The 25050-nt window shown below is 61.0% G+C and overlaps 3 protein-coding genes across 7 annotated transcripts; all 3 read left to right on the forward strand.

Moving 5' to 3' along the window:
* Window positions 1-3675: 3675 nt before the first annotated feature.
* FLT3LG (fms-related tyrosine kinase 3 ligand) lies at window positions 3676-10744 on the forward strand. 5 transcript variants are annotated; one of them, XM_012733444.1, is made up of 9 exons: window positions 3676-3741; window positions 4061-4127; window positions 4435-4548; window positions 4698-4751; window positions 4924-5067; window positions 5448-5586; window positions 7908-8077; window positions 8148-8213; window positions 10633-10719. In XM_012733444.1, the coding sequence occupies exons 2-8, from the start codon at window positions 4095-4097 to the stop codon at window positions 8202-8204; spliced, it is 711 nt and encodes a 236-aa protein (XP_012588898.1). In that variant the 5' UTR covers window positions 3676-3741; window positions 4061-4094; the 3' UTR covers window positions 8205-8213; window positions 10633-10719. The 5 variants fall into 5 exon arrangements, with proteins under 5 accessions (XP_012588898.1, XP_012588894.1, XP_012588896.1 ...); XM_012733440.1 differs by lacking the exon at window positions 3676-3741 and having other exon boundaries at window positions 3801-4127; XM_012733442.1 differs by lacking the exon at window positions 3676-3741 and having other exon boundaries at window positions 3801-4127; window positions 5502-5586.
* A 1146-nt stretch (window positions 10745-11890) lies between these two features.
* Window positions 11891-15332, forward strand: RPL13A (ribosomal protein L13a). Its single transcript, XM_004694283.2, has 8 exons — window positions 11891-11955; window positions 13033-13105; window positions 13547-13612; window positions 13741-13842; window positions 14036-14121; window positions 14294-14353; window positions 14627-14749; window positions 14872-15332. The coding sequence occupies exons 1-8, from the start codon at window positions 11941-11943 to the stop codon at window positions 14956-14958; spliced, it is 612 nt and encodes a 203-aa protein (XP_004694340.1). The 5' UTR covers window positions 11891-11940; the 3' UTR covers window positions 14959-15332.
* Window positions 15333-17814: 2482 nt separating this feature from the next.
* On the forward strand, window positions 17815-19845 carry RPS11 (ribosomal protein S11). Its single transcript, XM_004694285.2, has 5 exons — window positions 17815-17907; window positions 18405-18536; window positions 18690-18765; window positions 18981-19110; window positions 19454-19845. The coding sequence occupies exons 1-5, from the start codon at window positions 17893-17895 to the stop codon at window positions 19575-19577; spliced, it is 477 nt and encodes a 158-aa protein (XP_004694342.1). The 5' UTR covers window positions 17815-17892; the 3' UTR covers window positions 19578-19845.
* Window positions 19846-25050: the final 5205 nt, after the last annotated feature.

The following is a 25050-nucleotide window of genomic DNA, read 5'->3' on the forward strand; positions in this document are numbered from 1 at the left end:
TGGCAGAGGGCAGGCGCCGGGCCAATCAGCTGTGGCAGAGGGCAGGCGCCGGGCCAATCAGCTGTGGCAGAGGGCAGGCGCCGGGCCAATCAGCTATCTGCCAGGCCTGGGAGCCGACTCTTGCGGTCCACACCGCTATGCAGTTAATCCCCAACATCCGCGTGTGGGCGCTGCGAGGGAGGCTGTTTTCTAGGCTTCCGGACACCGGCATGAGCAGGGCAGATCCCGAGCTCCCAGCTGGCCGACCAGTGGGTGGGAAGTCTGTTTTGGGCCCGGCTGTCACAGACGCCACGAAGTTAGCGGTGGAAACGAAGCAACAGGTGTGCGTGGCTGGTCCACCATAGTGTCCCCATCACAAAATCAGGGGCTTCATCACCCCGACCAGGTGCCTTTGGCCAGGTAAGACATCCTCATGGGGTCCGGGATTGGGGTGGGAGCTCTTTGGAGGCCCTTGCTCTGTCTACTGCAAAGAGAGGCACAGAGCAGGTGGCTCGTCCAGAAAGGTCAGGCTGTTCAGCATAGCGAAGAAGCTAAGCTGGGCTGAAGCAGGCCCGGGGCGCGGGCAAGCGGGTAGAACAGGGTGGGGGCGGCTCTGCCGGAGGCGCAAGGCCCAGAGCTCCGACGTCCAAAGCCACAAGTCAGAGCCACCATAGAATAAAACAAAGAGAGGCCACCTGTTCCCCGAGCCCCTGGGGCGTGACTGTCACTGGCCATCGGTCCCGTGACCTTACACAACCCTGTCGATCTTACTGGAACAAAGACGTGCACACCCGGCCACCTGCACGCGTTGGGTCTTCCACACAAACCATCACGTCTGAGTGGCGTCGAAGAGGACTGTGTCGGGGTGGGGAGAGTGGGTCCCCCGCCACTCCAAGTCCAGCCCACCCACTCCACAGGTGTGCCTGCTTCATTCTACCTTCTCAGAATGGGGGGACTTACTTGTCCCCTCCACACAGCCCCCATGATGCCGGGGCGCCCCCTCTCATCCCCAAGCCTCACCTCCAGTTGGCACTTATCACTTCCATTCCCTCCAGGGCCACAGGAAGCAGGGACCACACCCCCGCGTGCTCAGGGTTGGGCCCTGGACTCCTGCCAGAAGGAGGCCCATGGACAGATGCGAACAGCCCTGCTTGGATGCGACAGGCCCAGAGGTAGCTTTGGTGAATCCCAGGCTCGGAAGGGCCGTCCAGTTCTGCTCGGGTACCATGGCCGCCCACCACCCCCTCTTGGAGTGGGGCTCAAAGGGCACACAGGGCCGGTGAAGCGGCCAGCCAGGGCTTGGCGGGCCCATGGACCGCGCATGACCCCCAGCTGCAGAGGCCAAGCTGGAGGCCCAGAGAATGGCCACACCCGCAACACCACAAAGTCCCAGTCTGCCAGGGAGACTCCTAGTCTGTGCAACCCAGGAGGTCTCATGGGGAGGGGCGCTGGGGGCCAGGAGGCCTCACCCAGGCTGGCACTGGGGTTGAGGACTGAAAATCTTGTCAAGCGGCGTCAGAGGAATGGAAGGAACAAACTGAGCCACTAAGTGATGTCCTGAGCAGAACTCACCCCATCTCTGCCAAGCCCAGCCCAGGGCTGAGGACGCCCCTCAGCAGGCAGGAACCTGACTTCCTGAGGCCAGGGGCAGGGTCACGGCCACGGTGGGCTTAAAGCCGGCATGTGCCTGCGTCACCTTTCTGTTTCCACCCTTGGTTGTTTTTTTGTTTTGTTTTGTTTTTTAATAATGTTTGATTTAGTGCAACTTTTTAAAAAAGATTTATTTATATATTTATTTATACATACAGAACTGGGGTACAGGCCAGAGGTGCAGGGGCGGTGAGAGGATTCCCCAGAGACAGAGTGGGGAGCAGAACTGACAGACTGGTGAAGTCCATTGCGGCGGAGAGCAGCGGGGAGACAGGAGAGGTCTGCTGCGCCCTGGGGGTCCCTCCCTGGCCTGGGATTGAACTGCTGCTCCAGGGGCTGCGGAGCTTCATAGTCTGAGACTCAACCCCTGCACCACCAGGAAGGCCGCACATGATCACTGTATTGCTTATTTTTTGAGGACCCTCCCTACTTTTTCCAAGCCTGCTACACCATTTACCTTCCCGCCCACTGAGTCTGGGGGAGCTCCCTTTCCCCATACCCTCTTTTGTTTTCTATCTTTTTAATGAAAGTCACTGTAACCGATGTGATTTCTCTTTGTGGTTTTGATTTGCATTTCTGACTCAGGATGATTCCTGACTCAGAAGGGCAGTAAGGATGAGATTAAGCAATTAGGTGGAAAAGCATCCCAGGTGGAGGGACCAGCATGAGCAAAAGCCTGGAGGGGAGAAAGCTCCTGTCGGGACATAGTGGGTTGAGGGAGGCCCCCCAAAAGTAGATCCCGATCCTCACTCCCATAACCCATAAATGTGACCTGATTCAGAAAAATCAATTAAGTCAGAGCCTGAAGAGAAGATCACCTGGGGCTGAGGGGGTTGGGGGGACGTCTAACAGCCGGTATCAGAAAGCAGAGAGGACACAGCGAGACGGGGAGAAACACCTCCCACAGGGGCTGTGATCTAAGGGCTGGGAAACCCAGATAGCTAAGCCCTGGGAACCCCAGCCCTGTGGTCAAGTGATCAGTATTTCTGTCCAGGCCAGCCACCCTCCTGAGTCACCCCATTAGCATTAGCAGGTGTGGTCAGGGTCCTCCCCTGAATAACAGAGACACTCCTATCGCTTACTGGGGGAAATTCCTAGAGTTTAGTCGTCTCCCGGGAGCCAGCAACTAGGAAGGTCAGACACACACAGTCGCAGCGGCTGGGGGGAAGAAGAGAAAACGGTTCAGCACCTGCTAAGATCCAGGTACAGTTCTAGGTGCTGGAGGTGCGGAAGGGTGAACACACTGCCGGCTGCAGCCCTCCCAGGGCTGGGATGCCAGTGGGAGCAACTGATAATGGAGAAGAGTGAACTGTCCGGGAAGGTAATCTCGGGAGAGAGCAAAGGGGGGGGTGGGATGGGTGAAACTGAAGAATGTGGTTGCTGAGCCCCAGATGGGGCTGGCCATGTGGGTATCTGGGGGAAGCGCATTCCTGACTGGGGGGGGAGGCGGGGGGAGGGACAGTGCAAGGGGTCTGGGGCAGGAGTGCATCGGGGTCCAGCACAGACGCTGGGGGGCTGGGCTGGAGGAGGGTTGGGAGGTCGGGCCTGGGGGGGCAGGGCCTTGTGCAGAGGGGTTACCAGGTTAGGGTTAGGAGCAGAGGCTGACTGGAGACCACCCAGTCTGCACGGGTCTCCTGGCTGCTTATGGGGACCGGAATGGAGGGGGTCGGGGAAGACAGTCTGGAGCAGGAGGTAACTGGTATTCAGATGGGGGTGGTGGCAGGGTCTGGGTGATGGCAGGGGGAGAGCAAGAGAGGTTAGATGTTGGATACGGTCCGATGGCGCCGGACACGTGCGGGGGTGCATCTGGAGCGCTCGAGCCTCCGCCTACCCTGCTGTGGCTGGAGGGGCCTTAGGGCGAAATGAAAGCCGCAGTGACTCGCTCCCTGCCCTGGGTGTGTAGCTTCGGATGCGGCTTTCACTGGGTATTTCACCCGGAATCAACCCAACCGCACAGTCGAGTGCCGGGGAGGCGCCGCCGCCTGCCGCCGCCAGGTGGCGCCCCTGGGCCACAGCGGTCCCCGCCGTCTCACTCCCCCAAAATTCCCTTTCACTTTCGATCTCCGGCTGTCACCCGGCCTGCCCCCTCCACACCCAGCTGGGGCAAGGCTGGTGCGTGAGGAGAATTGGGCTCCTAGTCCCCGAGGGGCGGGGCCGGGGTCCCCCTCCTATTGCCGAAGGCGGAGGGATGGGGGGTCGAGTTCCTGGGTCCCTGGCCTGGGAAGGGTTCTAGGGACCGGACGTCGGGGTTCTTGGAAGGAGAGATGAGGAGTTTTCAGCGTAACTGGGGCTCACGCAGGAAGCCCGAGGGAGTGGGAGGCGGAAACTTAGCCACATCAAGGGGCCGAGGGGGGGCTGCGGAGGTGAAGGGGCGGGCGAGGAAAGGGCTGGGGTGTGAGGGTCCGAGACTTGCTCTTCTGTCCCCTTCAAGATCCGGCCACAGGCATGAGGGGCCCCGGGCCGAGATGATAGTGCTGGCGCCAGCCTGGAGCCCAACTGTGCGTATGCCTGGGGGGCTCCGTGGGGGCAGGGGAGCAGTGGCAGCGGGGGGCGGGGGCGTGTTGAGGGCAAGATGCACAGGGCTGCAGGAGGTTGGCGGGGTGAAGGAGGCGGGCGGGGTGGAGGACACAGGGCTGGGGAGAGGCAGACGGCAGAGGATGCAGCGGGACGGAACGGGACAGAGCCGGCACCTGAGCGGGGTTCATGGCGGGGCGGCGGCTGGAGTGAGTCCGGGAGCAGAGCAAGGAGAGCGGAGGGGTGGGGCCGCCCGGCTCCTGGGTGCAGCCGCCGCCGCGTGCCCCGCAGACCTCCCTGCTGTTGCTGCTGCTGCTGCTCAGCCCCGGGCTCCGCGGGACCCCCGACTGCTCCTTCCGGTACAACCCCATCTCCTCCACCTTCGCCGCCGTCATCCGCAAGCTGGTGAGCGCCCGCCCGCCTCGCCGCCCGCCCTTCTGGGGCCGGGGGCGGGCTCCGGGGTCTCTGCACGCCCCCGCCGGGTGCCCGGGTGCCCCCCTCTCTGGGCGCCGTCGGGCGTCTCCTGTACACAGCCAGCCCGCGCCCCTCCGCAGGCCGACTACCTGCTGGAAGACTACCCGGTCACGGTGGCCTCCAACCTGCAGGACGTGAGTCTCAGGCAGGGGGGCCCGGGGAGGCGGGAAGTGGGGCGCCAGGCCGTGCCCCCCGAGACCCGGCCGGTGTCCTGCGCCAGCCCCTCTGCCCTGCGGCGCCCGAGCCCCGCCCCCAGCCCCTCCGCGTCGGAACCCAGAGCTGGGCCGCCCCCGCCCCTGCCCGCAGGACGAGCTCTGCGGCTCCTTCTGGCGGCTCTCCCTGGCCCAGCGCTGGGTGGTCCGGCTGAAGGCCGTGGCGGGGTCCCGGATGAAGACGCTGCTGGAGGACGTCGACACTGAGATCCACTTTGTCACCCTTTGTGACTTCGAGGTCAGCCTGAACTGCAGGGGGACAAGGAGGGGAGCGGAGACCCTCCCAGGGACTGGAAGTACAGTTCAGCTGGGCCTTGATTCCCTTTGATGGCAGCACCAAGGGGGGTGGAGGTGGCCTGTCAGCCCCCCAGTGTGGGGGGACCCCTCTAGGGAGAGTAACTTCTGAGCCCAAGGCACCAAATGAGCTGATTTCTCGACCCTGCTGGGGGGGGGGCGTTGCTAAGGACGCTGGCCCCCAGCAACCAGGGGAACTGGTTGGGGAACTGGGTCCAAAGTCTCCCTGAGACCCGCCTGCCTGGGCCCTGCTGCGGGTGTGGTGGGCAGGGGCTGCCACACAGCGGGCGATGTGGCCGTGACATCTCCCTCCCCTGCCCCCAGCCCCTCCCCAGCTGCCTTCGCTTCGTCCAGACCAACATCTCCCACCTCCTGCAGGACACCTCCCAGCAGCTGGGGGCCCTGAAGCCCTGGATCACCAGCAGGAATTTCTCCGGGTGCCTGAAACTGCGGTGTCAGCCAGGTAGGTCTCCCCCCACCCCACCCCCAGCCTCCCGCCCTCCGCTCAGGTTCAGTGGGCTGCCTGACCCGGCAACGACAACATCCCTCCTATTTCTCTCAGGCAGCCCTGTTTTGCAAAAACAGGAGCCACAGGTTTCGGGGTGTACCTTCCAGTAATCATGTGTAAAAAACTTTTAAACAACAACCAAAAAAGGTGAATTCACATTTTCGTTTTCAGGTTTGTTACTTTTTCTCAAGTTATTGGTTGTTTCCCCCTTTTTAAAGAGATTTATTTATTTATTTATGCATGTAAGAACTGGGGTACAGGCTGGGGGGGGTGAGAGGATTCACCAGAGACTGGGTGGGGAGCAGAACAGAGAGACTGACTGAAATCCACTGCTGGAGGAGCAGCGGGGAGACGGGGCTTGGAAGAATTTGGGGTATACAGGAAGGTACAAAGAAACGTACATCTCGCCTCCGTTTTTCAGATCTTGCCAGTAACGCGTGTGTGCTTGGTGGGGACTAGTTTGCTAGGGCCTGCGACAAAGAGCCCGGACCAGAGCGTAGTCTCGCAGCTGAGGCCAGGAGAGCAGCAGGGCGTCTTTTTAAAACACCCGTGTTGAGGTCAGGTGCATTTAGAGCACTGAATGGGGGGACAGGCTCACATCTCTTCGGATGTACAGCAGCAGCACCTGAGCGCCACACCCTCAGACCCCCCACAGTCCATCAGGCCCCTCCTTTTCTCCTGTCACCCCACCCTCCCCTGTGGTAGCCTCAGTTCTGCAGGAAGTTTGGTGTTGAGGGTTGTTTGTTTTCAAGATTCAGTTTACTTATTTGTGCATACAAGAACTGGGGTGCAGGCCAGAGGGGTGGGGGACGAGTGGAGAGGGGGAGTGAGAAGACTCACCAGAGACAGAGTGGGGAGCAGAACAGACAAATCAATTGAAACACACTGCTGAGGGGAGCAGCGGGGAGACAGGGGAGACAGAAGACAGCACTTGCCCTGGGGTCACGCCCCGGCCAGGATCTAAGGGTGCTGCAAGGGCTGTGGCAGCTTCACAGCGCTGCGCTTTGACCCCCGCAGCACCAGGGACCCCCTGCAGCACCAGGGAGGGCCACCTCGTGCAACTCGATCCTCTCTTTGAGGATCTTCAACTGCTCCCATGCCCAGGTCTCGGGATTTTTTTTTTTACTTAAGATTTATTTACTTATGCTTACAGAACTGGGGTACAGGCCAGCGGAATGGTGGGTGAGAGGCTCCACCAGAGACAGAGTGGGGAGCAGAACAGGCAGATCAACAAAGTCCACTGCTGAGGGGAGCAGCGGGCGGTCAGGAGAGGTCTGCCGCGGTCTGCCGCGCCCTGTGGGTCCCTCCCTGGCCGGGGCTTCAGAGAGCTTCATAGTGTGGTGCTTTAACCCGCTCGCCACCAGGGAGAGCCTGGCCTTGGGTTTTAAGCTTCGGGGTATGACTTTGAGGGGCTTCATTCCACAGAAGCAGTGGGTGCGCTTGCTGCCTCAGTTATACCACACAGGTCGTTTCCGCACCGGCGAGACGATCCCTCCCGATGCTGCCATCCCTAACCCGTGGCAGCCACTAAGGTCTGGTGCTACCGAATTTAATTTGAATAACTGTATCCATTTTAGGAATGGATCATTTAAATCACCGTTTGTTGAACTCGGAATGATCCAAGGGCCTCCGTGGTGGCGCAGGGGGTTGAAGCGCAGCACTGTGAGGCACGGAGGGACCCCCAGGGTGCAGCAGACCCCTCCTGTCTCCCCGCTGCTCCCCTCAGCTGGATTTCAGTCAATCCTGCTTGTTCTGCCCCCACTCTGTCTCTGGGGAGTCCTCTCACACCCCCCACGCTGGCATAAAGAAGACAGACCAGGTCTCCAGCACGGAGCCCACAGGCCGTCAGTGGAAGGGGGGCTAGACCCACACTGACACACGAGCTCCTGCGTCTGAGAGAGCGGGCCTGTGGCATCAGGGAGCCCGCACACAGCTGCTCGGGCCTCCGGCTGGCCTCCGCCGGCCCTGGCCGCGGCCCCACCTGGCCTGCCACCCACCCAAACGTCTTGAAGCAACACACCGCTGGCTTTGTCCAGTTGCAAAACAAAAGCCAACCCAGCCCCCACCGGCACCCTGTGCCAGACCCTTCCCGGAGCCCACACTCCCTGGGATTGCTGACAGCCCGGAGGCGGTATTCTCCCAGCTGCGGCGCTGAGGAGACCGCTGAGGAGACGGCGGCGGCGCAGAGAGAACACGACCCACGGCTCACGCCCGGCGCCTGCAGGCCCGGCTGTCTTTCCGCGGGCGTCCCCGTCACCGGCCTCCTTTCTCCCCAGACCCCTCCACCCCGCTGTCCCTGCGGAGCCCGGGGGCCTTGGGGGCCACGGCGCTGCCTGCCCGGCAGACCCCTCTGCTGCTCCCGCTGCTCCTGCCAGGGGCGCTGCTGCTGCTGCTGGTGGCCTGGTGCCTGCACTGGAGGAAGAGGCGGCGGCGGAGGCCCCAGGAGGTGAGCGGCTGAGCGGGCGGTGGAGGGTGCCCGAGGCCCAGCCGCCCTGGCTGACCTGTGGAGTCCACAGGTGGCCCCCGCCTTCAACCCCCAAGATGTGCAGCCCCTGAGGCCGGTGGAGCACTAAGTGGTCTGGGTGAGTCCTTGGCCAAGTAAGGGACCCTGGACTCTGAGGGTTCGGGGTGGGGTGGGGGCCTCCCTAGGGGGCCGGTGGGGGTCAGCACCACTGTGGGCCCAGGAAGACCTCTCGGGGCCACAAGCGGGCTGGGTGACACCAGGAAGCCGGAGGAGGCCCGGGTTAGGGCAGGAGCTTGGGGCTGCAGAGGACGGTACCTGCAGGGTCGGGTCAGGGGTCAGAAGGGGCAGCGCAGGAGAAGCTGGTGAAGAGAACCGCGCTGGCCCCATGGCTGGGGTGCCCTGAGGGGCGAGTGAGGTTAGGGGACAGGGAGTCCGGAGGGGCCCAGCGCCCCCGGAGAGCTAGCTGGATGCAGCCAGGAGAGGCTGGCCACCGAAGCCGCAGGGGACCGCCAGCCAAGGCGCTTGGGCGTGGAGGAATTCCAGTAAGTTTCCCGGGTGGACGTGGGGAGTGTTGGGAAATGTGGCCAGACAATCCAAGCTCAAACTCTAGTCAAGGAAGCTGGAACTTGCTGCCCAGGGCTGCTCGGAGCGTGGGAGGTGATGGAGGAAGGAACCTGGGGGCAGGTGTGAGGGCAGCAGGGGGCTGCAGGGGGGGAGGCAGGGGGCTCACCCAGACACGTCCGAATGCACTCACACGCTAGCGCCTCAGGGACCCGGCCTGGGTGCTGGGGTTCTCTACAAGTTAACTCACCTCGTCAAGGAGCTGGTGCCATGCTCGTCCCTATTTCACAATGGCTGAAGTCGAGCACAGAGAGGTAAATCATTTGCCGAAAGTCACACAGCTTGCCGTCGAGGCAGGATTCGACTCTGATGCTCTGACTCTGGCATCTGTGCTTTTCACGCTTCTGCCTCCGTTTCCTGATCTGCACACGAGACTATTAATAGTCCCTCTGCCGCAGGACTGCTGAGAGCTTAGGGGAGTGACACAGGCACACAAGCACAGCGAGCCCTCAGAGCAACACGGGAACTAGAACACAGGCCCCCTGCCGGGCTAGGTTTTGAAGCAGACACCTACTTTCAAAGCAGTGGATTATTTTGAAAAAAATTATTTATTTATGCATACAAGAACTGGGGTACAGGCCAGAGGTGCAGGGGTGAGAGGATTCACCAGAGACAGTGGGGAGCAGCACAGGCAGATCAACTGGAATCCACTCCTGAGGGGGGCAGCGGGGAGATGGGAGAGGTCTGCTGTGCCCTGGGGGGGTCACTCCCTGGCTGGGGATCGAACTCAGGCTGCAGGGGCTGTGGCCAGCTCCTGAGTGCTGTGCTTTAAACTGTTGCCCCACCAGGGAGGGCCCCAATCCACCCCCCACAACCTTTCCCTGCACACGCCCCTCCTCCCCTCCCTCTCTGGTCACCACCATCCTGTGGTCAGAATCTAAGGGTTTGTTTTGTTTTGTTTGTTCCTTTGCTTTGATTCTTTATCTTCCACATAAAATCAAGGGTTTTTGGCATCTTTTAGGGGTTGACTTATTCCCCTTAGCATACGCCCTCTAGGTCCATCCTGGTGGTCACAAACCTGAACAGTAATTTTCATGTACTTTTATGTAAAACTGTAAAAACAAAATTGACAACAAAAAACAGAAGCTGACACGTCTAAAGGAATGCAGCGAGGTTTCCGCTTACCTCAGCCCAGCCCAGCCGGGGCTGTTTGCCCAGCTCTCAGTTTCCACATTATTCAAGTCAGGTAAAACACCGGCCTCCCTGGTGGCGCAGGGGTTAGAGCGCAGCACCCCGAAGCTGTCTTGCCATGTGGCCTCAGTCCAATCCAGACCAGGGAGGGACCCCCAGGGCGCAGCACACCGCTCCTGTCTGCCCGCTGCTCCCCTCAGCAGTGGGTTTCAGTAGATCTGCATGTTCTGCTCCCCACTCTGGTTCTGGGGCGTCCTCTCACACACGCCCCTGCACCGTGGCCTGCACCCCAGCTCCTATATGCATAAACAAAAATAAATTTTTAAAAATCAGGTAAATTAAAAACTCAGCTCTTGTGGCTAAAAGCTGGGAAGGGAGGGGGGCAGCCTTGGGAGGGAGCCCCATGGGCTATGATAGGCGACTTTGGGAGCCTTGGTGGTGGGTGGGGTCTGATTCTGTGCCTCTGACTCATATGCAACATCGGAAACCAGTATTAGCTCAACAAAAATAAAAAATTAGAAAGGCAACATTCTACTTTGAAACCAAACCCCAGCTCTTGGGGGCCTGCAGCGGAGGTGAGGGTGCGGGGCACTGTGGGTTCCACGGTCCTCCGACCAGGAGCTTACTCTCCTGCCTTCCACCCTCACTGAAAGGAAGTTCTGGGTATGAAAGTGGCCAGCGGGCACAGATCGAAACACATCTCCTTTCCTTCCTGCACGCCGAGCCCACAATGACAGGACCTGTTTGGGTGCCCAGCCCTGAGTCCTGCTTTCTTCTCTGTTCAGGACCCGCGGACAGCCTGACACATCCCCGCCTGTTGTCCCGTTTCACAGAGGACACCAGAAGGAGGAGTCACCTGCCAGGGGACACACAGCAGGGACTCGGACGTCAGCTAGACACTGGTCCCTTCCTTGGCGGCTGCTCCCCCCACCCTCTGCCCAGGATGGAGGCCATGCCAGCACCCAGCACCAGCCCTGGCCCCACCTGCCCCCCTCTGTACACAGCTCTTGTCCCCAGGAGATTATATATAAACCATCGTTTTCTACCAGCTCCACCCCGCCTGTCTGTGGATGGGCTTTGCGGTAGTTTGGATGGAGCTGCTTTTTTTCTGTGAATGCAACGTTTTTGTTCAATACCTGCTTTCTGAGGTCTCCTGGGGCCTCCCGGCCAGCGCAGGGCGATGCCGGCACTTTTTGCAAAGTTCTAGTGGTTCAGTCTTTGGCATTGGGGGTTGGGAGGACGGAGAGAGAAACCACCCAGGCAGCTCCGTATCAGCTAACTGACAGTTGTCAATATTTTCACTCTGGAGATTTCTTTGTTCTTTAATTGCATCTCAGTGGGCCCCAGATGGTTTCTTTGAGGCTCAGGTGTTGCCATTACCTGTTGCACCTTTTGCATCACAGCGCGCTGAGGGGCTGGTCGCAACCCCCCCTTTGATGGCTACAAAGTGACTTTCCTGGCCAGTGGGATTTGCTTTTGGGAGGGTGGGGTGGAGAGGAGGGCACCCCAGCGGTGCCAGCGAGACCCAGCGTCCCGATGCCGAGAAGCTCCTTTGGGGAACACTCCGGCACCTGGCAGCCATCCCTCTTTGCACCCTCCATGAACGCGGAGGGCCAGGCGAACCGGGGCTGGGCAGGTCACAGATGCCAACCCGCCCTGAGGAGCGCTGAGGGCCAGGCTGGCTGCCCCCTGCTGGCCACTGCGCACCCTGCAGGCGGCGGCCGCTTCTAGGGTAACACCGCGCGGGGTCGCAATCACCGCCCGCCGCCAGCGTGAGGGAGACCTGCGGCCCTTCCAATATGGCGGCCGAGGCCTGACGGCCCCGCCCCGGCTGAAGCCCCTCCCCACCACGTGATCTCCCGCCCGACCCTGCAATGGCCTCCGAGCTCCGTCGGGAACGCTACCCGGATTGGGCAGTCAGAAGAGGACCCGCCTCCTAGTGGGCCAGCTCTGCGCACGCGCACGCCCCTCTGGCCAATGAAAAGACGGGAATCCTCGCGCGCCGCTCGTGCCGCGTCACTTCCTCCGCCCCTGTTCCAAGGGATAAGAAACCCTGCAGCAACTCTTCCTTCTTTCCCAGGCGGCTGCCGAAGATGGCGGAGGGGCAGGTGTGGGCTCCGCGCGGGCCGGGGCGGCGTGGGCCGGGTGGGTCCCAGGCCGAAACGGGGTTGGGCTCCCTTGACTCTTGTGCGCGTGTTGTGAAGCTTAAAGTCGATTCTTGAGCAAAACCGGGAAGCTTTGGGGGTAAGAGGAATCCGCACCGCGGGGGAAAGCGCTACTGGGGCGGCGGAGACGCGCCGTCCGTCCCCGAGGGCGGCAGGCGGGCGCGGCCACCTCGATCCGGCCGGGCCCTGGCCGTGTGTCCGTGGCAGTGTGGAAGCACGCGGAGGGCTTGGCCGTGAAGTACCAAAAGTTGTACGAAATCGGGGTGCCCACCGCCCCCACGGCGTGGCCCCACCGGCCCCCGCAGCCCTCACAGAGGCACCAAGCCCGTAGTGAGTGCGCAGCGATCGGACGCGACCCGCTCTCTGGGTGGTTCGGGCTGGTTCTAGGGGGCGGCAGATCCCGGCCCTGGCCGGTTGCGCACGTGGCTTTGACACGGGGACCTGAGGCTGAGCGCGGCACCCGGGTCTCTGCCGCTTCCTCACTTCCCTGGTTGTCACTCCGCGCCAGGGAGAAGGGGCAGAACCACGCCCCTGGGAGCCGAGCTGTGCCCGGAGCTTCACCTGCTAACAGCCTCACAGTTAGAGGCAAGCCCCTGGCGAAGCTAAGAAAAAGGTGTTGGTGCATCCTAGATGCAGAGCTAACGAGTCGCCTCCTGAGCTCGGCCGCACCCATTCAGAACCGTGGTGTTCTGTGCATTTCACGCCAGGAACAACCTTGGAGGTCCGGACGAGAAAACTGGGTTTTCTCAGGGTTCTCCGTATTATGTTTGCTGCCTTGATTTGACTCGTTCTTGCTGCCCGATATAATTGATTCAGAAATTTTTGTCCTTCAGCCCCAGGCATAGGCTTTGATTCCCTATTCGACAAGGCAGTGGTTCGCTTTTTAGGCTTAGTCTGCAGATTGAGTCCTGGAACCTGGTTCCCAGGTGAATGACTACATGACACCCTGGGGGAATACAGTGAGCTACAGCTGCTTGGGGTGGGGAGTCAGAGCTGTGTCTAAACTCTCCCCGTCTCCAGGTCCTGGTACTGGATGGCCGAGGCCACCTCCTGGGCCGCCTGGCGGCCATTGTGGCCAAGCAGGTGCTGCTGGGTAAGTCTGTCCTCTGCCACAGGTCCCCTGACAGCACGTTCTGGCCCAGAGGTCGGTGATGAGCAACAATCACCATCTTTCGTTTGAGTCTCACGACCATGAGATCAACCCATGCACCGCTCTGAGACCTGCGGGCTGCTCCTCCCCGAGGCTGGGACACCAGCTTAGTTTTCCAGGATGAAAAGCTGCTATAAGACTTATATATATGAAAATTGGGGTGCAGGGGAGGGCTGAGGATTCACCAGAGACAGTAGGGAGCAGAGCAGGGAGGTCTGATGCGCCCTGTGGGTCACTACCTGGCTGGGGTGCAAATTCATACCACAGGGGCTGGCAGTAATATGACAGTGCTGAGACTTGACCCTGCGCAGTAACAGCGGGGAGGTAGCGACACAGGTGAACTGATTTATGTCTTCTGCTTGCATCACTGTCCCTTTCCTCTAGGCCGGAAGGTGGTGGTCGTGCGCTGTGAGGGCATCAACATTTCTGGCAATTTCTACAGGAACAAGTGTAAGTTGGGCCTGGGGCTAGGGGAGGTTGGCCTGGGGGGGCCACCTGGGGAGTTTGGAGTGTGGGGTGTGCTGGGAGGACCAGAGCGCGGGCTGGGGCGCAATGGTCTCACAACCTCCTCTCCCCAGTGAAGTACCTGGCCTTCCTCCGCAAGCGGATGAACACCAACCCATCTCGTGGCCCCTACCACTTCCGGGCCCCCAGCCGCATCTTCTGGCGGACAGTGCGAGGTGAGCTGGGCCCGACAGCGGGCTGGTGCGCTAGGCACGGGCTGGCCAGTGATGAGAACTTCTCCCACTCGTGTTCGAGTCCCCCGACCATGAGATGACTCCACATGCACTACCATCTGAGGCCGCAGTCTGCCCCTTGGGCAGGACAGGGGTCCTCGCAGGCCCGCTCAGCAGGCCTCCCCCTCCCCCACAGGCATGCTGCCTCACAAGACCAAGCGAGGCCAGGCTGCCCTGGACCGGCTCAAGGTGTTTGATGGGATCCCGCCACCCTATGACAAGGTGAGCTGGGCCACCCTGTCCGGCAACATACCCTCCCTGGCGTCCGTGATGTGCCACGGTTACCTACATTGTTTGAGCCTCATGAGAACAGCACTGGCTGAGACGCCGGCCCCAGCCAGGGGTCTCCCACCTGGCCCTGGCCCCCCTCTGAGCCCCTTTCCCTGTCTAACAGAAAAAGCGGATGGTGGTTCCTGCGGCTCTCAAGGTGGTACGGCTGAAGCCTACTCGGAAGGTGAGTCCAGCGGGCAGCAGAGGGCTGGGAGCCCGGGCACCTATGGGGCGGCTGGCTTGTCCCGGAGACTGGCAGATGATGGCTTTTTCTCACGATGGTCTGCGGATGCCACTGTGGGCAGTGCCGATAATGCCAATGGCTCAGCTGATGCCAGGAGCAGGGAGCCCTACTGGGTGGGCGGTCTCATCCCAGTCTACACTGCCCAGGACAGTCCCTCTCTGACGGTCCAGCTTCCCGTCCAGGACCTCACTTCCCTGCTCTCCCTCCCTGCAGTTTGCCTTCCTAGGGCGCCTGGCCCATGAAGTCGGCTGGAAGTATCAGGCAGTGACAGCCACGCTGGAGGAGAAGAGAAAGGAGAAGGCCAAGATGCATTACCGGAAAAAGAAACAGCTCATGGTGAGGGGCCCTGCCCAGTGTGCCCGAGGGCAGCAGCCTGAGGCACTAGTAGCTTGGGGCCCTTGGGTGTAAAGGGGGGCCCCAGGCAGCAACCCCTGACCACATCTGTCTTGATCCCACAGAGGCTACGGAAACAGGCCGAAAAGAACGTGGAGAAGAAAATCAACAAGTTCACAGAGGTCCTCAAGACCCACGGCCTCCTGGTCTGAGCCCAATAAAATTGACTGTTAATTCCTCATGCGTGACCTGGCCTGCCCTTCCTCCATCGCCGCCCCGGGGTGTGGGGGACCCCCAGGGCCGGCAGCCTGGGCCTTTGCTTGCTGGGAACAAGAAGGGGCCTTAGTCCCTGGTGTCCTTAAAGCCAGCTGCAGGCAGAACCTGCCCTCGCCTCCTTGTAGCAACCAGTTCAATTTCAGTACTTGCAAAATGGCCTTGAAAGTGTCTCCTGGTCTGGGCCATATAGCCTGTAGGGTGCCAACATGGGGGGGGGGCTGTGTGCTGCACCCCGCTGGCCAGCCTGGAAACAGGTGCACCCTGAGCTTTCCCTGGGCTTTGTGATGGGAGACGAATAAATTATTTTGAAAGAAACTGGTGTCCTTGCAGTGTCTGTGCACTTGAGGCTGGCCCAGGGGCGCTTGGCAGAAAGAAGGGGACAGTAACTGGCTGCTTAGGACACATGGGTGAGGGTGTGCGCCGCACACGGCACACACGCTGTCCCACATGGAGCTGCCCCAGCCCTGGGGGACCTGGCTGCCTGCCCCAGAGGGTGCCACCTTGGGGCCCGCTGGTGAAGTGGGTGGGATAGGGCAGGTGGAGGCGCCAAGGTGAGATGTGACTGCCTGGAACTAGTGGGTTGCTGGAATCAAAGGGAAGAGCGCTTCTGGCTTTGCCCTTGTCAGATCTCACCGCCGGCAGTCTGCAACATGCTGAATACCTGAAGAGGAAATCGCACCTGGAGATGCAAAGCTCATGGCAATGTCACATTTCCTTCCAGAGGCTCCTTTCTAGGTAACCTGCCTGTGTGGTTAGCACATGTCTGAGATACCAACTGTGGGTTCTGCATTTTCAAAAAAAAAAGATTTGTTTATGCACCCAAGAGCTGGGGTGCAGCCCAGAGGTGTGGGCTGAGAGGACTCACCAGAGGCAGAGTGGGGAGGACAGGAGGGCTGCTGAAACACTGCTGAGGGGAACGCGGGAGACAGGAGTCTGCTGCACCCTGTTTCACTGCCTGGCTGGGATGGAACTCAAGCTGCAGTGGCTGCTCACAGTGCCGCACTTTAACCTGTTGGAGCCACCAGGGAGGCCCTCTGCATTATTTTTCAAACTGACGTCAGAAGTCCTTTCCAAATCCTAAAGCTGGCCCTCCCTCCCTGGTGGCGCACTGGCTTGAAGCACAGCACTAAGAAGCTAAAACCCAAATCCTAAAGCTACGAGTTACTTGTTTCTTACAGGGCCTCCATGGTGGTGCAGGGGTTGAGTCTCAGCGCTGTGAGGCTCTCAGTGGCCCCTGCAGCCCTTTAGATCCTCTGCCAGGGAGTGACCACTGGGCAAAGTGGACCTCTCCTGTCTCCTGCTGCTCCCCTCAGCAGTGTTTCAGTCTGCCTGCTGTGCTCCACTGTCGCTGGTGAATATTATCACCCCCTTCTCATGCACCTACACCCCACTTCTACTTAAAAGACCAAACTGACGCCATGACAGGCTGCAGAATTGCTTCTGAACCAGCCAGGCCTAAATTTCGGTTATCAACAAGGTGCCAAGGCTGAGTTTAACTATCAATGTCCTAATCTTGCTCATCCCATAGCAACAGCCAAGGAGCAAGTTGGCAAGTGACCAACGCCAGATGTCCCAAGGTAAGCGGGAGTAGCGAGGGTCACATCTTACGTGCACAGACCAACCGGGTTAAGACAAGATAACTTCGCTCAATGCTGCGCTGCATGTTGGGAGCCCAGGCTCAGCTTGCGGTAAAGACCCTCACGTGCTTTGCATCAAATCGGCTCCTTGGTGGGCTTTGGGGAACTGGAAACCTGGCACAACACCACATAAAAAAAAGAAAAAGTCAGATGCTCCCGTTGATTTCCTGACTGCCTCCGACTGAACGTGGCACCTGAGAAGTGAGGCCTGCTGAGCCTCAGTTGCCCCCTCTGAGCTATAAAATGGGGCCACAGTAAACCCTGGGGCGGGGTCGTGGGAAGCAGTTGAGTCCCCCCCACCCCATGCCAACCCCCGTGGCCCAGCCGGGACGGGGAAACACTCCGGTAAATGACACCAGGGAGGGGACGCCGGGGACGCAGGCCGCGGAGGCTCTGAAACCCTGCAAGACCGGGGGGGCGGGCGTGGCCCGCTGCCAGGCGCGCGGCTGCCCCCGTGGCCTGTACGGCCCGGACACGCACTGGCCGCGCACTCGGGGTGATCAACATAAAGAGGCTCGGGGGCTCCTTTAAAGGTGGGTGAAGACGCCGGGCCACTGTCCCGGTTGAAATCCTGGCCCAGCCGCTTTCTGGGGAACCTGGAGCGGCCGTGGGCTCCACCCCGACATCGACAAAACGGGGCACCCACCGCCCAGCCTCACCGCACAACCCCGCCTCCTGATCTGGCCCAGAAACCGAAAAAGCCGCGCGTTAGCGGCCCGGTACAGCAGACGTGAGCTCCCGCCCCTCACAGAGATGGCGGCCGCGAAGTCCGAAGACCTTCCGGTCTCCCGCCCCGCAAAGCGATGGCGGCTTCCGCAGCCCGCTGGACGCTGCACGGACACAACCACGCGGTCCCCCAGCCCCACATGTACCTGCACTCCACGGAAACATGGCGGCCTCCTTGCAACTCTCGCGATAACTCGGGGAGGCCATCATGGCTGGCCCCACCTCCCAACGAGAACGGGCACAGGCCGAACCAGCCACCGCCTAACTATCGCGATATAGTGCTCCGCTTGCCCACCCGCTGCCCTTCACCATCATGGCGGCGTGGGTGCCGTCTTGGAGTCGCTCGATAGGTTAAGCCGTCCGTCAATCACAGGCGCGCCCGAGGACGCGTGCGCGCCAAGCCGCGCTGCCCCGCCCCCTGTCCGTCACTTCCGCTCTGGCCCTTGCGCGCAGAATAAGGAAACTCGGAAGCCGCCGCGACTTTCCTTTTTCCTAGCGGCCGGAAAGATGGCGGACATTCAGGTGCGGGCTGGCGCCCAGGCCGCGGGGCACCCACAGGGCTCTTGGGCACGTCCTGGCCGTCGGGCCCCGCTCGCCAATTGGGAGCTTCCTCCCGCACGTCCTCGCTTTACCGGGGTTTAATTCGGGCGGCGGGCGCGCGTCTGCGTTTTCTGCATTCGCGCCGCCTCAGCCCTTGGGGGGCTCCGCACTTGCAGCTTCATGGCGGCGCGAGCGTCTTAGGAGCGATCTAAAACTCGGGGTTTCCGGGTGGTCTTCCTGAGGCCGCGGCGTTTAGGGGTCCGCCTGGGAGCACTTAGAGCAGCAGGCGGTGGGAGCGGTTTCCGGGCGTCAGTGCCGAAGTGACCTAGGTTTGGAGCCGAGTCTGGGTTAGCGGGGGACCTGGGCTGACTGTCGTAGGGCGCAGTCCGGGGCACTGATCTAGGGGCCTCGGGGGGCGCCCCAGGCCGGGCTGCCCTGCCCGGGCTCGACAGCTCCCCGACTGTGCCCTGTGCCGGCAGACGGAGCGCGCCTACCAGAAGCAGCCGACCATCTTCCAAAACAAGAAGAGGGTCCTGCTCGGGGAGACCGGCAAGGAGAAGCTCCCGAGATACTACAAGAACATCGGTCTGGGCTTCAAGACGCCCAAGGAGGTAGGGGTCCCGCGGAGGGAAGGAACACGCGCGGCCCCGCACGTGGCCCGAGTGGCCGCGGGCGCCGCTGGGACTTGTAGTCTGTGACCCCGAGGCCACACCCTCCCCGGCAGGCCCTGGTGGGAGCCTCATGCCCCTCTCTTGCTCCCGCAGGCCATAGAGGGCACCTATATTGACAAGAAGTGCCCCTTCACCGGCAATGTCTCCATCCGAGGGCGCATCCTGTCGGGTGAGTGAGGCTTCTGGGAACCTGTGCTCAGATCGCTACCTCGGCAGGGAGAGGAGGTGGTTCTGGCAGGTGATGTCTGCTCTCACGATGGTCTTCAGATGCCCGCCACGGGCACTGCTGAGAAAGCCTCTTGGCACAGCTGATGCCAGCAGTGAAGCTTCTCTCTCGGGGAACCCGCTCCCAGGGGCCCTGCCAGACAGCCTCTCTTCCCCCAGGCGTGGTGACCAAGATGAAGATGCAGAGAACCATTGTCATCCGCAGAGACTATCTCCACTACATCCGGAAATACAACCGTTTCGAGAAACGCCACAAAAACATGTCTGTCCACCTGTCCCCCTGTTTCAGGTGAGTGTGGCCCCAGGGCCGCAGTCCATCCAGCCACCCTCCTGGACGTGGAGGACAGGGCTCTGGCCAGGGCTGAAGGTCGGCGGCGGGGGGGGGGGGTTGACCTGGTGTTAACACTGTGCCGGGGTTGCCAGGTGGGGTGGCAGGGGAGGGAGCCCAGGCTTCTGTCAGGCAGGGGTGGCAGGGGAGCTCTTCTGCCCCTGGGCCCCGGAAGCCCGCAGCACCCCCTGCCCAGCCTTGGGCTTGGTGCCGTGCTTTAGGGACAGGGGGAAGTGGAGGGGCGTCTTGGGTTCAGTGGGTCCAAGCTGAGAGGCCACCCGTAACGTGGCCACCCCCTCCCCAGGGACGTCCAGATTGGCGACATCGTCACCGTGGGCGAGTGCCGGCCCCTGAGCAAGACGGTGCGCTTCAACGTGCTCAAGGTGACCAAGGCTGCCGGCACCAAGAAGCAGTTCCAGAAATTCTGAGCTGCCCGCCCGCCCCAACGCAATAAAAGCTCTTTCTACCCACAGGCCAGGCTCCAGGTGCCTGCACCCTTACCCCTGGGTGGGGAGAGAAGAGCCGGGAATTGAGGGGTGGTCGTGGAAAGATGGGGTCTTGCATAGGTTGTGGGGTCGAGCTGCCTGCTGCCTACATCGCTGGGGGATGTGACTTGCCTCCAGATGCCGCCTCCCTGGGACCTGTGGCGTTCTCGTTACCTTCTTGGTGTGGGAATAAATGAGGCCTTTTACTTGATCTTGAGCAGCCCCCCCAGGTCTCTTGGGAGGAAGTGAGGGTGGAGGCCCTGCGTTCTGTAGACTCTGGTCTGCTTGGGAACTGGGGGAAAGCAGCAGCCCCCCTCTGGGCCAGGGGGCCCTGATGGGGGCCCTGGCTGTGAGGATTTGGGCTTGAACCTGGATCTACCCGTCTCTGGACTGAAGGAGCCAGGCAAGACCCCCAGCAGCCTCTTGTGCCTCCTAAGTGACAGTCACCCCATTTTACACCTGCAAGACCACCGGAGAGTGCAGATTGCCTGGGGCCCAGCAAACTGCTGAGCCGAGTCTTGAATTCTGGTGACTTTATTTAAAGATTTATTCATTTATGCATACAAGAGCCGTGTTGTAGGCCAGAGGTCAGGGTGGGGGTGTGTGGTGAGGGGGCACCCCAGAAAAAGCGTGGGGAGCACAACAGGCAGACTGACTTAAACATTGCTAAGGGGAGCAGCGAAGCGACAGGAGGGGTCTGCTGGGCCCTGGGGGTCACTCCCTGGCCAGGGGTCAAACTCGTGCTGCTGACGGCTGCTGCTTAGTGCTGCACTTTTACCCGTTGCGCCACCGGGGAGGCCCCTCTGGAAACTTGCTCCTAAGGCATGTCCATAAATAGCAAGTGAATAGGGGCAGGTTGGTCAGCTTTCCCAGAGTCTAGGCTGAGAGGCCCCAGCCTGCAGATGCTGGCTCTCCCCAGAGGTAAGAGATTGGAAATGGAAACTGAGGTAGGTGGTTAAGGGGAGACTCGAGGCAGCAGCTGGAATGGGGAAGTGAGAGGAGGCAGGTGGGGTGCTAAATGCTTTAGCAATGAGAAGAAAGTGGAGGGGAGCAGCTTGGATGTCACCCACCAGCCGTGGCCACAGGGACAGGCCTGCACAGCGCACCGACAGGTGGGCTGGTGCAGCCCTGGAAGGGAGAGAGCACCTGGTGCAGGGTGGCGGACAGGTGGGCAGACTCACCGGCCTTGGCAGCAAGGGCGCCCTGAGTCCCCCGCCGACTTTATCCGGGCTGGCGCTGCTGGGGCCCCAGGGCCCTGCCCCCCATACCTGCACCAGGGACCCAGACACAGCACTGGTACAAGGGTTGGGAGACAAGGCCGTGAGGAGAGGCGTCCAGGAACAGGTCGCGCCTGACGGACAGGCACAGCAGCTCCTTTTCACCGCGACTCAGAGAGGGCGGGGTTCCTGCCAGAGGAAGTGGGGACGCATCAAAGAGGGCAGGAAGGGGCAGGGACGGTGGGGGGGGGGCGCCCGGAGTTTCAGCCTAGAATTTTGCCCCATCCCCTGCTAGAGGAAAAGACCCCTCAAGGCAGACAAGGACTTAGAGGAGGGTGGCGGGCCCGGCCTCGAGGAAGGGGCCCAAGGGCAACGGACCCAGGGGAACCGGGACCTAGTGAGCCTGGGGTGGGGGAGTAGGGCTAGAGAGAGTGGGGAGACAGCGACCTGGGGGGCAACGGGGACCTGGAGGGACAGACCCAGAAAGGAGGGGGACAAGGATCTAGAGAGGGGACAGAGACCCAGCGCCAGAGGTGGAGAGGGAGACCCTGTCCACCGAGGGGGCCAGACGCGACCCCAGGGGGGGCGGCGGGGGGCTGGAGCAGCCGCGGGGGTGGGGCCCCACCGCAGGTGTTTCCGTTCGAGTGGCGCTGAAGTGTTTACAACAACAACCGCGGCTCCTGTTTCCTTCCCAGCGCCCTGGGGCGTCTCCTTGGCATCCCACCGCGTCTGGCCTGCAGGCTGCAGGGCACTCGGCCTCGGTCTCCTTCACGGGCGCCGCTCGCGCCTGGTGCGCCCTGGGGCTCCCCTGGCGGCCGGTGGGTTGGGGTACGGACCGCGGAGCAGCACCCGCGGGCCTCACCCAGGGCCCCTCTGCCTCCCGGCGGGGTCCCGGCCTCGGTGCCCCTGTGCCCCACCCCGCAGGCCCGCGCCCCGCCGCACCCCTCCGGAGGACCCCCACCGCCCTCTCTGCTGGCCACACCCCTCACCTCCCAAGTCACCCCTGCTCTCCTGTGCTCCGCAAACTACAACCTAGCCCCTGGCCCAGCGGGGGTCCCTAACCCGTTTTGTTACTTTGTTAATGAGTAAAGTTCCCAGTCGCTTCCCAGCCATGGGGTGGGGGCCGAGCGGGGGTCACTGGTGTGTGTCAACCTTCCCTTGGGGGGTGGTGGGGGGAGCCGCCACCCCCGGCTGGAATAAGCGGCCAGAGAGCGAATGACCCCAACGGCTGTTTCATACCAGAAGTGGCTTGGTCTTTATTTAGAAGTTGGCTGATGAGTCTGTGAGCCTGTGAGCCGAACCCCACCAAGGCGCTCAGTTCTCTTGTCAAGGAGCAGCCCCCAGTCGGGGTCTGCATAGGTTGGCTTATGCGTGCAGCTCCCTGGAGCCTGAACATATTGCAGGGTCGGACCTGCATAGGTCCCTGGACCCCGGGAATGAGAGGTCGGGGTTCCACCTGCCCTGCACCCGCTGACTGTACGCATCTGCGCTCCACCCCTGGGGTCTCCCTGGGCAGCATGGACCCCTAGATCCCAAGACACAGAAGCCCGCCAGATGGGAGCCCTGGGACTGTGGCTTCTGTCCCGAGTTCCAACTTCTGCTTGGCAGCTGTGTGCCAGTGGGCAGATTAGTTTCCTCATCTGTAAAGTGGGTTCAGGTCTCGCTGCCCTGTAAGAGGGTGAAATTTGCTCATGAGGTAAAATTAGCTCTAGCAGTTGGTTCTGGCAGTAATTATGCCAGAACTCAAAGGCTGTTTCAAGAGAAAGGCTCAAGGTCATCCCTCAAGAGTGGGTCTTGGGGCCCAGGGGGTAGGATCAGGGGCCAGTGTCTGGCAGTGGCCTGGGCTGTGTTATATGGCTGTGGAGTCCTGGGTCTGTTTTGTCACAGGACCTGGGGTCGATTAAAGCATGCTTCGGGAATATTCTCTTGCATGCCCACTATCGGGGGGCTAGTGACATGCCATTCCGCAGGCCATCAGTGCCAGGTCTGGGAGCAACACAGCACATGCCAGGCTGTCCCATGACAACGAGGCTTGGCTGCGGTTGCATGTGATGTCTCCCAGAGGGGGTGTGTACCTGTCACCAGGCCCACGAACATTCTAGAACAGCCAGACTGGCCGCCCTAGGAGTAGCCCCTCTGGGGTATCAGAAAATGGGATGATGGATCACAGCAGGACCTGGAGGGCCCATGGCATTGCCATTGCAGGTTACCTTAGAAGCAGCCCGAGGTGTGAGCTGTGTGGCAGACACCTGAGCTCACATCGCTGTGCCGCTGACGAGGGCTGAGTGAGTGAAGAGACACTGAATTCAAGTGTGTGTGAGGAAAAGTTGGATCGGTCGGTCCTGGGTCTAGATATTCTAACAGGGACCTGCGGATTGGTTCGGGGGAGGCAGGTCATCCTTCCCTGTGCTCGCTCTTTAAATATTCTCCGGGGGTGTCCGGCCATGCATGTGAGAGCGAGGCCGATGCGGGCCTGACTTTGGAAGCCTGCAGCCTAGTGTGACCGTGGGAACCCTAACAGCGGGAGCGGGCATCTGAAGGGAAGCAGCTGTGCCCTTGAGAAACCGGGGAACCCCGGGTGGGAAAAGCCAGAACCTTCCCTCTGCAGCTTAGCCTTTGGTTCTGAACTCTGGTGCCCTTGTGGGGCAGGAGCTGGGGTCAGTAGGGGGCGCTATGGTGCAGGTGCAGCGGGAGGCAGGCTGCTAGGGTGGTGACTCTGGGGGCAACGCAGAGCTGCACTGGCCACTTAACCCCCACAGATACCTCCCCCACAGGTCAGGGGGGCCTCTATGGGAGAGCCCCTCACTTCCCAGCAGTGGTCAGGAAAGGACCGATGTTCGGCTTTACACTCTGCTTGAACTGTTTAGAAATGAACGAGAAGCCCACGTTTCATTTGGCGTGGGCCCCAGGCCTGGCTTCTCAGCCGGGACCTGAGAGCAGGACCCCGGGGAGCCCAGGGCACAGGCGGGGATTCTTGGAGAGACACCCTGGGACCGGCTGGGAGTCAGCGGATGCGTAAATGGCCCCTGAAGACTCAGCTGCACCCAGGACGCCTGGGAGGGCCCCGGAGGGCAGGGACCGAGCTGGAGAGCTGCTGCTTCCACGCAAAAAGACACCAGTGGCTTCGTTGCGGAACTCCCAGTCCATTCCATTATTTAAAAAGATTTATTTATTTATGCAAACAAGAACTGGGGTACAGGCCAGAAGTGCGGAGTGGTGGTGAGAGGCTTCACCAGAGACAGTGGGGAATAGAACAGGTGGAGCCACTGAAACCCACTGCTGAGGTGAGCAGCGGGGAGTCAGGAGGGGTCTGCTGCGCCTTGGGGGCCCCTCCCTGGCTGGGGATCGGACTTGTGCTGAAGCGGCTGCTGCTAGCTTCGGAGTGCTGCGCTTTAACTCGTTGCACCACCAGGGAGGGCCTCTGTGAGGGTGTTTTTGGATGGAACGGGGCACTGAATGAAGCAGACTGTCCCCCGTAGTGAGGGTGGGCTGTGTGCGATCAGTTGACGGTCTGCCCCCTAGTGAGGGTGGGCTGTGTTTGATCAGTTGACGGTCTGGTCTGCCTAGAAAAACTGCTGACTTCCCCGCAGGAGGCAGTTCTGTTAGCGCCCTGCCCTGGGGCTGCATCAGCAGGAGGCTCTTCCTGCTTCTCTGGGCGGCAGCTGTCTGCCTTTGCACCTGAACCACCGCTCGGCTCCTTGTCCAGCCTGCTGGCCTCCCAGCCAGGGCTGGAGCTCCTCCACCCTCCAGCCCACACGGACCAATTCCTTAAGCAAGTTGCTTTCTCCATGTATATACGCTTCCCGTTCCTTTGGTCTCTGTCCTGCCCTAACTAATACATCCTACGACCTAGCAATTCCATCTTGGGGATACAACCCCCCAATTTGAAAACACCTGTTAACAAAACAAACCTACATAAATGTGCATCCTACTCAAAAGCCGAAACAACTCAAATGCCCACAAATGGACAGACATAACGCGGCCCGCCGAGACCCAGAACATGATTCAGCCATGAAATGGACCAAAATCTGGAAAAGTTCAGGCGGAGTGGACTTGGCACGGCAGAGGGACCGCTCAGGGCATAGCCAAGCCAAAGCGGTGAAGGGGCAAAGCGTGAGGTTCCATACATCGGAAAGGCCCAGAATAGGTGTAACCACAGGCAGGAAGCAGATCAGTGCTTGCCGGGGCTTGGGAGGGGC

The sequence above is a fragment of the Condylura cristata genome, unplaced genomic scaffold (genome assembly GCF_000260355.1).
Source record: "Condylura cristata isolate star-nosed mole 26May11 unplaced genomic scaffold, ConCri1.0 scaffold00041, whole genome shotgun sequence".
Classification (NCBI taxonomy): Eukaryota; Metazoa; Chordata; class Mammalia; order Eulipotyphla; family Talpidae; genus Condylura; species Condylura cristata.

Bases quoted from the DNA above. Each gene is read 5' to 3' on its own strand.
- RPS11 (XM_004694285.2), top strand. The intron at 18,537-18,689 runs GTAGGGGTCCCG...TTGCTCCCGCAG, and splicing joins GCTTCAAGACGCCCAAGGAG to GCCATAGAGGGCACCTATAT. The intron at 18,766-18,980 runs GTGAGTGAGGCT...CTCTTCCCCCAG, and splicing joins CCGAGGGCGCATCCTGTCGG to GCGTGGTGACCAAGATGAAG.
- RPL13A (XM_004694283.2), top strand. The intron at 13,613-13,740 runs GTAAGTTGGGCC...TCCTCTCCCCAG, and splicing joins CAATTTCTACAGGAACAAGT to TGAAGTACCTGGCCTTCCTC. The intron at 14,750-14,871 runs GTGAGGGGCCCT...TTGATCCCACAG, and splicing joins GGAAAAAGAAACAGCTCATG to AGGCTACGGAAACAGGCCGA.
- FLT3LG (XM_012733440.1), top strand. From the start codon at position 3,894: ATGAGGAGTTTTCAGCGTAACTGGGGCTCACGCAGGAAGCCCGAGGGA. The intron at 5,068-5,447 runs GTCAGCCTGAAC...CCCTGCCCCCAG, and splicing joins TCACCCTTTGTGACTTCGAG to CCCCTCCCCAGCTGCCTTCG. The intron at 5,587-7,907 runs GTAGGTCTCCCC...CTTTCTCCCCAG, and splicing joins GAAACTGCGGTGTCAGCCAG to ACCCCTCCACCCCGCTGTCC.